We start from the raw sequence: 12,291 nt of genomic DNA, 5'->3' as shown, positions 1-12,291 counted from the left end.
CTTGCTATTTTGAAGGTATATAAACTAATCATTTACCATGTATTGAAAGGTTATTATGCGTTGGATAAGTTTTGATTACGAAAATAATATTTTTCGAAACTTTGTACTTTTCGAGCTTCACGGGGGTGAGATTGTGCCAAGCCATAATGATCGATCCAATTTGTGAATTTCACATATACAACAAAAATACGTCATTATACACAAGTACACTCACATTCTTTGCTATTATGCACAATATTTTGATAGATTAGATTGCATCACCCATTTTGGAGCACTCTTTTTTTTTTTTTTTTTGTATGGACTCATCACTGCGACCAGTATAGTTAGATCTATTGTGATATCGCCCGGGTGTTTGCTGTATGACCTGCACTGCATTTATTTGCTATAATCGCTATTGAGTGAGCGATATGCTTATTGAATTTCATGCGTGCTTGTGTGTAATTGGGTTTTACCCTTCTTTCAATGCTTTCTCTACTTTACCCACCTTGTTCCACATGATAGCGCTGTCCCCAATTATAGCCATCCCTGGCACTGCACACCAGTGCATTTAACTATAAGGGTCTCATTTTGCACTGTCAATAGGCCTTATCGGGATAACATAGAATGCAGCATTAATGAAGGGCAAATGAGGGGCCTGAGAATAAACCCATGCTAAAAGTCACTTTGAACATCGAATGGCTTGATTCTACTAAGATTCGAACCCACGACCATTCGCTTGCCAAAGCAGACTCGGTAACCTTGCGGCTACAGAGCCCCTCTTTGGAGCACTCAGCATCAGACCTATGATAAATAATTTAAACTAATTTTTACTTTTTCTCTGGAAATTTCAGATGCTTTGAATAAACACTCTAATATAAGACGAATATATCATACCGTGTATAAACTGCCAGTTTTAAGGAGGGGGAGGGAGTGGGATAGGCCACATGTTCTGCGGCCGCGAGTTCTCGAACGAAGTAATGGTTACTTTTGTTAAATGATCAAATAGGTGTGCCCCCTTAGGATACACCACTTCATATATCTCCCCCTTGTTAACCCTAGAAACGGTACTGGCTATATAATGGCATTGACTTATTTATAGTTATTTCAAACCTCCCCGGGCTATTTTCGTTCATACTTTTTGTATGATGCGTTGTTTTTGGCCGACCCCCTGCCCCTAATAGTCCACTTAGTTCATGGACGGCCGCATATGAACTACTTTATTCTGACATTTATATGTGTTGTTTATAAATGCTAATGTTCACTGTTTAGGTTTTTAGCTTAACTTGATGTTTTTGGCACATTGTCACCCCCTAGAAGGGGTGAGATTGTGCCAAAGTTCATGCACTTCCAGTAAAATTAGGTTTCATTGTAACTAAACCATCTCTACGGTAGTTGTTAATTGAACAATTTAGTATATATTGACAGGTTTGAAATCAACTTAGTTCCTAAATTGTGTGTATACTGAGCTAAAGAACAAAAACATTTGCTTTTTTGGCACAATCTCACCCCGGATGGCGGTACCGATAGAGAATTATAATTTCGGAAAATTCCCGTTGAATTGAATTCAACTGAGTGCCTACTCTCAAAAACACGGAGCAAATCGTTTTAGTAGATTTACCGACTAACATGTTAATAGGTCCAATGTGCAATTGAGATTCTCCTTGCGTCTCTTCTCTTGCGCGCTTATCACTGCGGCATAAATGCATTTCAACGCAAATTTGCTTACAGATTAACCAGCCAATAACCACCTAGCCAGTTAGGTAGCAACCGTTTCTTGCAAAACAGCTGCATACAGGTGCATTTGCATCAGTGGTATAAGCGTAAGAGAGGAGACGCGAAGAGAATCTGTCATTTGCACATTGGACCTTTCGTGACTATGATGGGCGTGGTGTGACAAGCCTTGGGCATGGCGAGTCTCCAAGAAAAGCCCCAAAAACTCGATAGCGGCTCTGTGAGACAAGTTGACGCTGCCTTAAGTGTCCTGCCCTCCATCTGAGCGCTTGTCACCATGTCAGGGATAGCTCGGATCCAGTAAATAAGCGTATTTCCTTTGCTAGGGGCGGATATAGCCACAGTCTTGTTAGAGCTCAGGACTTTAAACAAAAAAGCCACGCTTGGGCGTGTGAACCGGCACATTAGGAACGATTCCAGTAAGATCCCAGTAAGAGATTATGGTAAACTGCACACAGGACAAACGTTTAGAACTAGACGCAATGAGGCCGGAGTCCGATTATAATTCACAGAGCTAGAACCTGCGAGCGAAAGCGGAAGACGACGACCTTTAACAAAGACTTGTTCGTTGAGACGCTCCGGGTGGACAGTGATCCTGAGGTCGACCCTGAATGCGCACGAGTTAACGGGCATGTGATGCCATGCCATGCCAAGAAAACTGGAGCCGCGAAATGCGACCAGCTTACTGGTGGAATGAGACACTTACTTGTTTATTGTCCAGTAGCGTAAGATTAATATCTTTTTGAAATTGCTACTTCCGGTTCTAATAAAAGGTACATCATTATAATAATTTAATTAACTAATTAACACTAATTCACGATAATTACATTGTCTTGTCATATTTTAGTTTATACGGTTCCAAAAATTTATGCAGCCTCTCTTGAACATTGCCTCCGACGATGAACGTTTTACTTCGGGCGGTAGCGAGTTCCAGCTTACCACACCTCGAACGAACAGTGAAGCAGCGTAACATGCAGTGTTGTTGGCTGGTACCACAAGGTTTTGCAATCGGCGTCCACGAGTTTGGATCAGTTTCTGATGAAGAATACTGGGGGCCTGAGTTTTTAGCAGATTCCACAGAAAGACGCACGATCTATGAGCGTAGAAGTTTTTTATCGGACATCCAATGAGGTTCTGTTGCAGGTGGCTCACGTGATCGTAGCGGCTCAGTCCATACACGTATCTCACACAGCAGTTTAGTGCCACACGTAATCGATCGAAGGAGCTTGCACTGGGCCGAATGAGGAGGACATCGCCAAATAGAAAATGCGGCAGGATCAAGGATTTAAAAAGCGTCAGCTTAACGGCAGTCGATGCAGAGGAAGTACAACAGTAAAGCGTTCGGAGGCTAGCGTAGATTTTACCACATTGTTGTGTTATCAAACCATCCCACTGCAGATCGCATTGAAAAATAAATCCCAGGTTGCTGGCGCTTTCTGACCACGGGATATTGTCAGTTCAGAGAAAAATTCTCATCGGGCGATTTTGAACGAAAAAGAAGAAGCAACCCCGCAGTTGTCAAACTTCTCAGACACTGAAACAAAAACGCCGTTATGAATAACACGTGATACACTCATAATTGGAAATGCACAAAAACAAAATTTTCGCGCAAATCGTCACAAAAAATTTTATTCCGAAGAACTAACGTCTGTTTTTTTTTCATTTAAATATAGAAAAACGTTTATCTAGTCACATATTGCCATATTTTACTTACTCACATATTGAAAAAACGTCACGTCGAAATTTATTTGTTTATAACATTCAAACAACCGAACCGATTTTAATGATTTTGGTTCCAAATGAAAAGTATTCCGATGAAGTTTTTAGGGAAAATATTAAGCTGAAGCAATAAAACGAAATACGCTTCTAATTAAAAATATGTGTGAATAATAATCTTTTAATTATATTGGATTTGGTGTAGGCCAAAAATAAATTACCCATAATCCGACCCTATTCAGCTTTTTACGAGCCATACTGGTAGACGTGTTCGTAATATTTGAACAACATTTTTGACATTTCCCTAATACATTGCACGCTTTCTTTCCTAGGTCTATAGAACAAGACAAATTTTGATATTTAACTTTTGTCATACAAATAAGATTCTAAGTTGAATTTATATTTTATTAAAATTATGTACTTCTTTAGATTTGGATTTAAGAAAGAATTATCTGATAAACAGTGTAGAAGCCAGGCAGGATATAATTTATTAAGTAGAAATATCAACGCCTTCTGGAAAAGAATTTTTCTCCTATTGTCGAGAGTTTCAATGTTGAGTAGGTTGCAGTGGTCTTGATACGGCGGAAGCACTAAAGGGTTTCACCAGGGTAGAAATCTCAAAGCATACCGTAAGAATTTTGTTTGTACTGCTTCCAACCTGGAGGACTAAATTCCAGTGAGGGGCTCCAAACTTCAGCAGCATACTCTAGGATAGAACACACAATAGAGAAGTACAGGGAACGTAAGCAAGATGGATATCTAAATGCTTTGGGTACCCTATGAGTAGTGTATGAGTAGTGTTTCCGAAATCAGATACTCGTATCAAGAAGACTTGGGAGTTCTTTGATTACATTTACCCATTCCAGTATTTCGTTGCTGATGCGCTAGTTTCATATAATAGGTTCTTTCAGGCGACTAAAAGAGATGATCGAACACTTGCGCACGCTAGTGGAAAGCTCATTCTTAACACACCAGTCTGCAAAAATGTCGATTAGTTTTTGTATTTCACAGCAGTCTTCAATTGATTTGACCGGCACAAACATTTTAAGATCATCAGCGTACAGCAATCTGGATCCTCGTGGAGGTACAGCACAAACGTCGTTAAAGAATAAGGAAAACAATAGCGGTATAAGGTTACTTCTTTGTGAAACGATATTGAAAAACATACAGGACAGTCCATCCGCTTGCTGCAACCCTCTGCGTGATTCAAAAGGACACGAGGGTGTCCCCGAAACGCGCACGTAGCACATCACTTACTCCAGAGTAGCGTTGATCAGCCGCGTCAGTTTATCCGGAAAACCGTACTCAATGTATAAAAAGCTTACTAAATAATAGTCCGCCATCTTGGATTTCAAAATGGTGTCAAACATCTATTTTCGACTACTGGCAGTTAGCTCCGATCTAAAAAAGTGTATTGCAAGGTTTTTCATGAAAAATGCTAAATAATAGTCCGCCAACTTGGATTTCAAAATAATGTCAAACATCTATTTTCGACTACTGGCAGTTAGACCCGTTCTAAAAAAGTCTAATTGCAAGGGTTTTCATCTAAAATGCTAAACAATAGTCCGTCATCTGGGATTTCAAAATGACGAGACTTACAAAGAACGCATAAGACTATTTTGCAAGATGACATTTAGTATCAGTGATGAAACTGACCGTCACCAGCCCCGATAGGGGTAGCAAGTACATGTAGTTCACTACGAGTTGAGCAGGTTTTTAAACTACTGCACGATTTAGTTAGATACTCTGTCTAGCTCACAGCAGCTCTATGTTTGATTCTAATGGGATGCTTTTTATAACCTTTTCCATGTTAATAATTCGTATTTACATTGCTAACTCTAAAAAAAATATGTTTGCGTCGTTGAAATGTATATTTTAAATGTGCTTTTTAAATTTTTGAATTTTTGTGCGATTAAATGTATATTTTTGCAGGTTATGACTAAAAATAATTCAGCGTGTACGCATAATGTTTACGTGTTTCTTAAGATGAATTTGTATCAGTGTTTTATCAGAACTGTCAGTTTCGGTTGTCAGTTGCGGCTGTCAGAATGAGCGCAAAACGCTAATTTTTCTCTGAACAGACAATACTCTGACCATCGAGAAGAAGTCCAGGCACTGGTGAAACGATACTTCCAGCTCTTCGACGTCTGCTTGTGATGAATAGTGCTTTGCTCTTAGCAGGATTCACAAAGAGTTTATTCCGTCGAGACCAATCCGCAACACGTTCGAGATCATCATTCATCATTCTGACTAACTCATGTGCACAGGGACCACGTCCGCCGACGTAGAGTTGTACATCATCGGCGTAAATCTGAATAGAGCAGTGCTTCAACACAGTCGGTAGATCATTGATATGACAGCAGAATAGTAGAGGGCCGAGTACTGAGCCTTGAGGTACTCCAGATGGTACTTCCACACTACGGGAGCAGCAACCACCACAAAACACAGTCTGTCTTCTTTCACACAGGTACGATTCTATCAGACTCACGGCAACAGAAGAGAAGTTGAATTGCGTATATAGCTTGGCTAGTAGTTTGCTGTGCGGAATGGTATCGAAGGCCTTCGAAAAATCGAGCATCAACAGTATACCCGCACCTTTCTTATCAACAATGGCTCCTAGATCATCGTACACTCTTAGAACTGCGGTTTTGATGCTCTGTCCTTTGCGGAAACCAGCCTGGTAGTCCGTCAGTAAGCCACTGTCTTCCATGTAAGATGTCATTTGCTGCTTGAGAAGCTTCTCAAACACTTTTGACAACGCGCAGAGGATGCTTATTGGTCTTAGATTAGTGATATCGTTCAGGTGCGCTTTTTTCTTCAGCGGTATGACTTTCGCGTGTTTCCAGGAGTCAGGAAAGGTGGACCGTTCGATAAACATATTAAATAAATATGTAATGTGCTGCACAACTAACGGTAAGATGATCTTCACAAAATTAATTGGTAAATCGTCCATCCCAACGGCGTTAGACTTAATGTCCCAGATAGCGTTCACGACTTCCCAGTAATGTACTTGCTGAAAGGAGAAACTGTGCAACGATGCTGGTGCTGAACTCTCTGGTGTTGGTCTGCGGTGAGTACTGTTCGTGAAGTTAGCTAAGAAGGTACGATTCACTTCATCTGGATCGAACTCGCAGGGACTATGCTGTTTATCCTTGCCAATTCCAAGACTCTTCACTCGCTGCCATAGGGTTTTCGATGAAGCTCTGCTGTCTAGAAAACGATGCAGATACTGCTGTTTGGCTTGCGCGATTTTCGTGTTAGCACGATTTCTTAGCGCTTTGTATCGCTGCCGCTTCACGTCCTTCAAATGTGTTGGAGCTTGCAACCAGTCCTTGTACGCCAAGTCACGCTCGAGCAAGCTCTGACGAACGCTATCAGAAAACCAAGGGTTGTTCTTACGGCGACTGGTACTGACACGAAGAGGGATGCATGTTTCATGCACTCTTTTGATATGCGCATTGAAAAAATCCAGGCAGTCGCTCGGGTTTTCCATCGCATAGAACCGGTTCCAGGGGATAGCCAAAATTTCGTTTTCCAGGACATAAGCATCGAAGTTGCCGTAGTCTCGGTAAAAACACAGGCTGGAGGGTGGTGAGATGTCAAAGTCCAATGACGCAAAAATTAAATCGTGCTGCGACAGTGCAGGAAAGCTTACTTGTCCGAATCGCAAGACCTTCTCGTTTCTAGTGGTAAGGAAAAGATCGAGCTGCGAGCATCCTCCATCATAGAAAAATGTTGGTTCTTCACTAACGGATGTCAAAGAAAAGGTACTGAGCACCGATTTGAAAAGCGCACGTTTGCTACTAGGCTGAAGCATGTTAGTGTTGAAATCCCCCACCAGAAAGATATTGTCGTAGCGTACAGCAAGATTAGCCAACTTTTCCTCCAGGAAAGACGAGCAGTCGTTTTCCGGAGGATTGTAGATGACTATCAGTAGAATTTTCCGACCCGCCACTCGAAACTCCAATGCCAGACATTCAGTTTTATCCGTTGCATCTTCTGCAAGCATTGTGCCAAAAACTTTAGAACAGGTTAAATACTCCCTGTAGTAAACCGCGATACCTCCACCACGCTTATATGTTCTGTCATTCCTCACAACGCGATAGCCTGTAACACCGATGCTGCGATCGCTTATCTTCGAATTAAGCCAAGATTCAGTGAAACACGCAATTTCAACCTTGGAGTCCCATAAGATGTCTCGAACCTCATCAAGCTTACTACAGTTACGTGCACAAAGGCTTTGGGAATTTCCGTGACAGATGTTCAGCTTCCCAGGTAATAGAACAGCGTTCAGCACTGCTCTAGGAATGTTCGTTGAGGTGTGGTTAAAAGAGGGAGGCATCAAATATAGTATGGGAAGCAATTTCTAGAGGGCTGCATAATTATGGAGGAACGGGAATTAAAAATGTTTAACATACAATTTTCTAGTCAACTCACAAGAATACAAAAAATACTACTTAAACATTACTACAAAAATGAACGAATGTACATAGTTACGAATATTTATCCAGCTCATTCTCGGACTGAATGGCTATGGGTGGTCCACCAGCTGCAATCTTGACGTAGACGACACCTTGTTTAGTGTAAACTGATACCAGCTTTCCCGCCTTCTTTCGATGAAGTGCAGCCGATTTGAGTTTACGCGTTTCGATGGAGAGGTTCTCGTTGATGTACACACGACGATCTGAGTCCAGTCCAATGTGTCGTAGCTTAAGGTCTCGTTTCCGCAAGTATGCACTGTAGAACTCGTCCCTTGTGGTCTTCAGCGGAAATTCCACAACGATTAGCCCATCGCTGTCCGATTTGTTGCCGGATTTCAAACGCCTGATTTGCGCCAACGTGGTGGCCGTGTCGTTCACTGCTAGATGTCGTCCTATTGCCTCTAACGTCGAATGTAAATTTTCACCGTTTTTGAAAGGAATTCCGCTTACAATGAGCTCGTTTCGATTTTGTAAAGCTCCAAACTGTTGCGTCATATTATCCACCCTTGCGTTAAGCTGATCAAGTGCATTGTCATGTTGCTGAAATTTCACTGCACATTCGTTTTTTACCAATTTAATTTCATCCATCAAATCAACTTTAACGGAGTCAATTTTGCTGTTGACATCCCTAATTTCAGTTCGTACCGTATCGATCAGCTGTCTCGTTTCCGAAAATTGCTGCATCATCGTCCGCAACATACCTTCTAGTGTGATCGGATAAGCATTTGCATCACATTCGTCAGTCCGCAGTCGTTTGTTTGTCAACGGAGTATTCGTGCTAGCACTAGCAGCTGGCGGTGTACGTTGAACGCTCGACATTGTGTCGTGTCTCGTGTGTGAGATGGAACAGTGAAAATCCACAGATTCTATGCGCGTGTGTGAGGCACTAGTGAGCGAGTCTCGTCTGTTGGTGTTATGCGGGACAATAGCGCAATAGCGATAAAGAAATAGCAGTCTAGTGAAGGCAAAATTTCGATCAGCAATAAACAAATTGTTTTCGATCGCACAAACGGGATAACATGACCCGAAATAATACGGACTCTCCGGATCGCGATGGAACGATTTTCGGTGGTGTAAAAACGGGTGAACTTCACTTTTGTAGCAATTTAATCCGCGACTTTTATCGACACATTCTTAGCAACCTCCGCGCAGGTCGCCTCAGAGCCAGACGACGAGTTCAGAGAGCCAGAAATCCAGTAGAACGTGAAGAGTGCAGACTGATTTTCAGATTGGCAAGGATTGCGTTGAAATGGAAGATACAACAAAGCAAACGCAACTGCTACAAGAAGCTGTGTCAAGAAGCTGACGCCAACCCCTGGGGCGACGTGTACTAAATCGTAATGGAGCAAGTAAAACGTGCTGCGACAATTAGGGAGGTGTATCCGAATAAGCTGAAGACTATTGTGGAGGGACTTTTTCCAACGCACCCCCTACGATGTGGTTACCAACACCGTACGGTCCAGAAAAAAGAGTCAGCGCTGACGGTCTGCAAGTCTCTATCTATAAAATAGTAGCAGAGGCAAGCCAGCTAAAGATGAAGAAGGCCCCTGGTCCTGACGGGATTCCTAACGTGGCTCTTAAGGCAGCAATACAAGCGTTCCCGGATATGTTCAAAATCGTGTTGCAGAAATGCTTAGAAGACGGTAGGTCCCCGGAGAGTTAGAAGATCCGAAAGCTGGTGTTATTGTCGAAGCCAGGGAAACCAGCCAGGGATCTGGCGTCATATAAGCCGATATGCCTGCTGGATACATGCGGAAAACTCCTGGAGAGGATTATCCGTAACATGTTAACGAAGTACACGGAAGTGGACCATGATCTGTCAAACATGCAGTTCGGGTTCCGGAAAGGGAAGTCCACGGTGGATGCTATTCGGACAGTGATCGAGCGAACCGAGAAGTCGTTCAAACAGAGGCGAAGAGATTGTTTTTGCGCCGTTGTAACGATGGACGCAAAAAACGCCTTTCGTTTTTAAACGAACAGAACGGTCTCGCGTGTGCACCTTTTCCGATATTAATATTATAGGATATTTTAGAATATTTGCATACTTTGAAAATGTCCCGCAAAGAGGCTCTTTCGCAGTTCATCAATCAGATTCACGGCCGCCCAGTGGTGGTGAAGCTAAACAGCGGAGTGGATTATCGTGGCGTTCTAGCCTGTTTGGATGGTTACATGAACAGTGCCAAATGGGAGACCATCGCCGAGTCGCTGCATAGAATGCATGTCCCGGAATATCTATGCGGAATTCTGAAGAGTTACTTCAGGAATCGGACGCTTGCTTACGAGTCCGCTGCGGGGCATAAGACGATGAACATTACGTTTGGAGTTCCACAAGGCTCCATCCTTGGCCCAACGCTCTGGATAAAACGGAAGTTCTGTTGGTTAGCAACTGTAAGGCCGTCCAACATGCTGTCGTCACCGTCGTAGAGCACATTATTACTTCAACGCGCGCTCTCAAGCATCTGAGAGTAATGATAGGCGACCGGTTGAACTTCAACTGCCACGTCGACTACGCTTGCGAGTAGACGAAGAAGGTTATCAATGCGATATCTAGAATCATGCCGAATAGTTACGGATCGAGTAGTAGAAAGCGGAGGCTGCTGGTTAGTGAACCATCGTCGATACTGCGGTATGGAGGTCCAGACTAGATCGCAGCACCACTATCAAAACGGAATCGCGTGAAGCTGAATAATACTTTCCGACTTATGGCTGTAAGAGTCACCAGTGCGTATAGAACACTATAGTCGGCAGGGATGCCACATATAATTCTGTGTTTTCTGTTGGAAAAATCTGACAATCTGTACGGCGAGGAAAAATATCTGTGCAAAAATCTGTCCAATGCAAAACAGTGAGAGTGAAAGAGATAGAAAGTCATTTTGCTGACTATTTTCGTCTCTTTCACTCTCATGTAAAAGCTCAAAAATCTGTTTAATCTGTGTAATTTGGCGAAAATCTGTATTCTATGTATACAGATTCTGTACAGGCGGTTTCTTTCAAATATCTGTTAAATACAGAATAATCTGTACATGTGGCAACCTTGATAGTCGGAGGCAGTATGTGTTATCGCTGGAATGGTCTCCATCGACATCATGCTCGTGTACGACAACGGCTGGTACGGACGAAGAAACACCAGAGGAGCCCGGAAGCTGGCGAGGTAAGAGTCGCTGGGCAAATGGCAGCAAGAGTTGGATACGGCCGAGAATGGTAGATAGACGTACCGACTCATACCAGTTCTGTCAACCTGGTTGAACAGGAAGCATGGAGAAGTCGGATTCCACCTGACGCAGCTTCTCTTGGGTCACGGTTGCTTCAGACAATACCTGCACCGTTTCGGGCACGCCACGACGCCAGTCTGCGAGAGTGACCGTGAAGGGATGGACATCTTCCCAAGGTCTGGACAAGATGGGACTATCACCAATCGATTCCTTGCATTTTTTTTACATAGGAATAGGTTTCTTGCGAGATTCCAAACTAACGGCTTCTAATTATTGGGATTACAAGCTCATTTTTGTTCATTGTGCATTGTACTCTTCTATTAACCTTGTTTTCCCCTTTTTTTACTTTTCTCTACTTAATTTTGGCTCTTTTCTTACTATTCTGACTATTTTTTCAATTCATTTAAACAAATTATTTTATATATTTTTGTCCTTATATCCCTCTTTTTAACTATTTTTGCATCGTTTACATCATTTATTTTGACTATTTTTACTCCAATAACTCAAAAATTTCGGTCACAAAATGGAAAAATGTATTACTTGAAGAAGAGGTAAATTAGATAAATAAAACAGATATAAAAAATTGAAACAAAAAAGAGAAAAATTGCAACAAAATTTAAAAAAAATCATTTAAAATAAAACATGAAACAGCAGGAAAATTAGATAAATACGTACAAAATAGATAGAAATATGTAGCAAATTAACACAATGTTGAAAATAATCTGAAATGAGACTGAAATAACATGATAACAATTTCTTAAAACACTTCAACCCGAGTACAAATTATACGTTCCACTTGAATAGTCCTCACATTTTGCCCATCACTGAATACCTGCACCGTCACAGTTTTCGATTTCAATTATATCTCGTATTGTTCCAATCACATCTACTCTCCCTCTTATCAGATTCCAAATTTTTTCCAGAAAGCAGTTGAACTCGAACATTCATTTCAAAATAATATAACTTTCATCGCTTCGCTACCGCTTGGAAGGTGGTGCAAAATCAAACATGCAAGCAGCCGATAGGGAAATCTACCCGAATGGTTTCTGCGTCTGCAAAGTTGTGGCCAAAAGTTGGTGCATGTGTAGCAGTGTGTGTATGTACGTTTGCGGCTAGTGTCTGTAGAATGTTTGTGCAACCCGGCATCATTGGTTTGGATGTGGTCTGTCTGC

The 12,291-nt window shown here is 42.0% G+C and overlaps 1 protein-coding gene across 1 annotated transcript in view; it reads right to left on the bottom strand.

Annotated features, from left to right (window-relative positions):
• Positions 1-7,435, bottom strand: part of LOC128736153 (uncharacterized) — a 63,682-nt gene extending 56,247 nt beyond the window's left edge. The window contains exon 1 of the mRNA XM_053830633.1: positions 5,915-7,435. Within this exon, the coding sequence (XP_053686608.1) occupies positions 5,915-7,435 (1,521 nt within the window). The remainder of the gene's footprint in view (positions 1-5,914) is intronic.
• Between the last annotated feature and the right edge of the window lie 4,856 nt (positions 7,436-12,291).

Source organism: Sabethes cyaneus, chromosome 2 (assembly GCF_943734655.1).
Source record: "Sabethes cyaneus chromosome 2, idSabCyanKW18_F2, whole genome shotgun sequence".
NCBI lineage: Eukaryota > Metazoa > Arthropoda > Insecta > Diptera > Culicidae > Sabethes > Sabethes cyaneus.
This window is presented reverse-complemented; position numbering and strand designations above follow the sequence as displayed.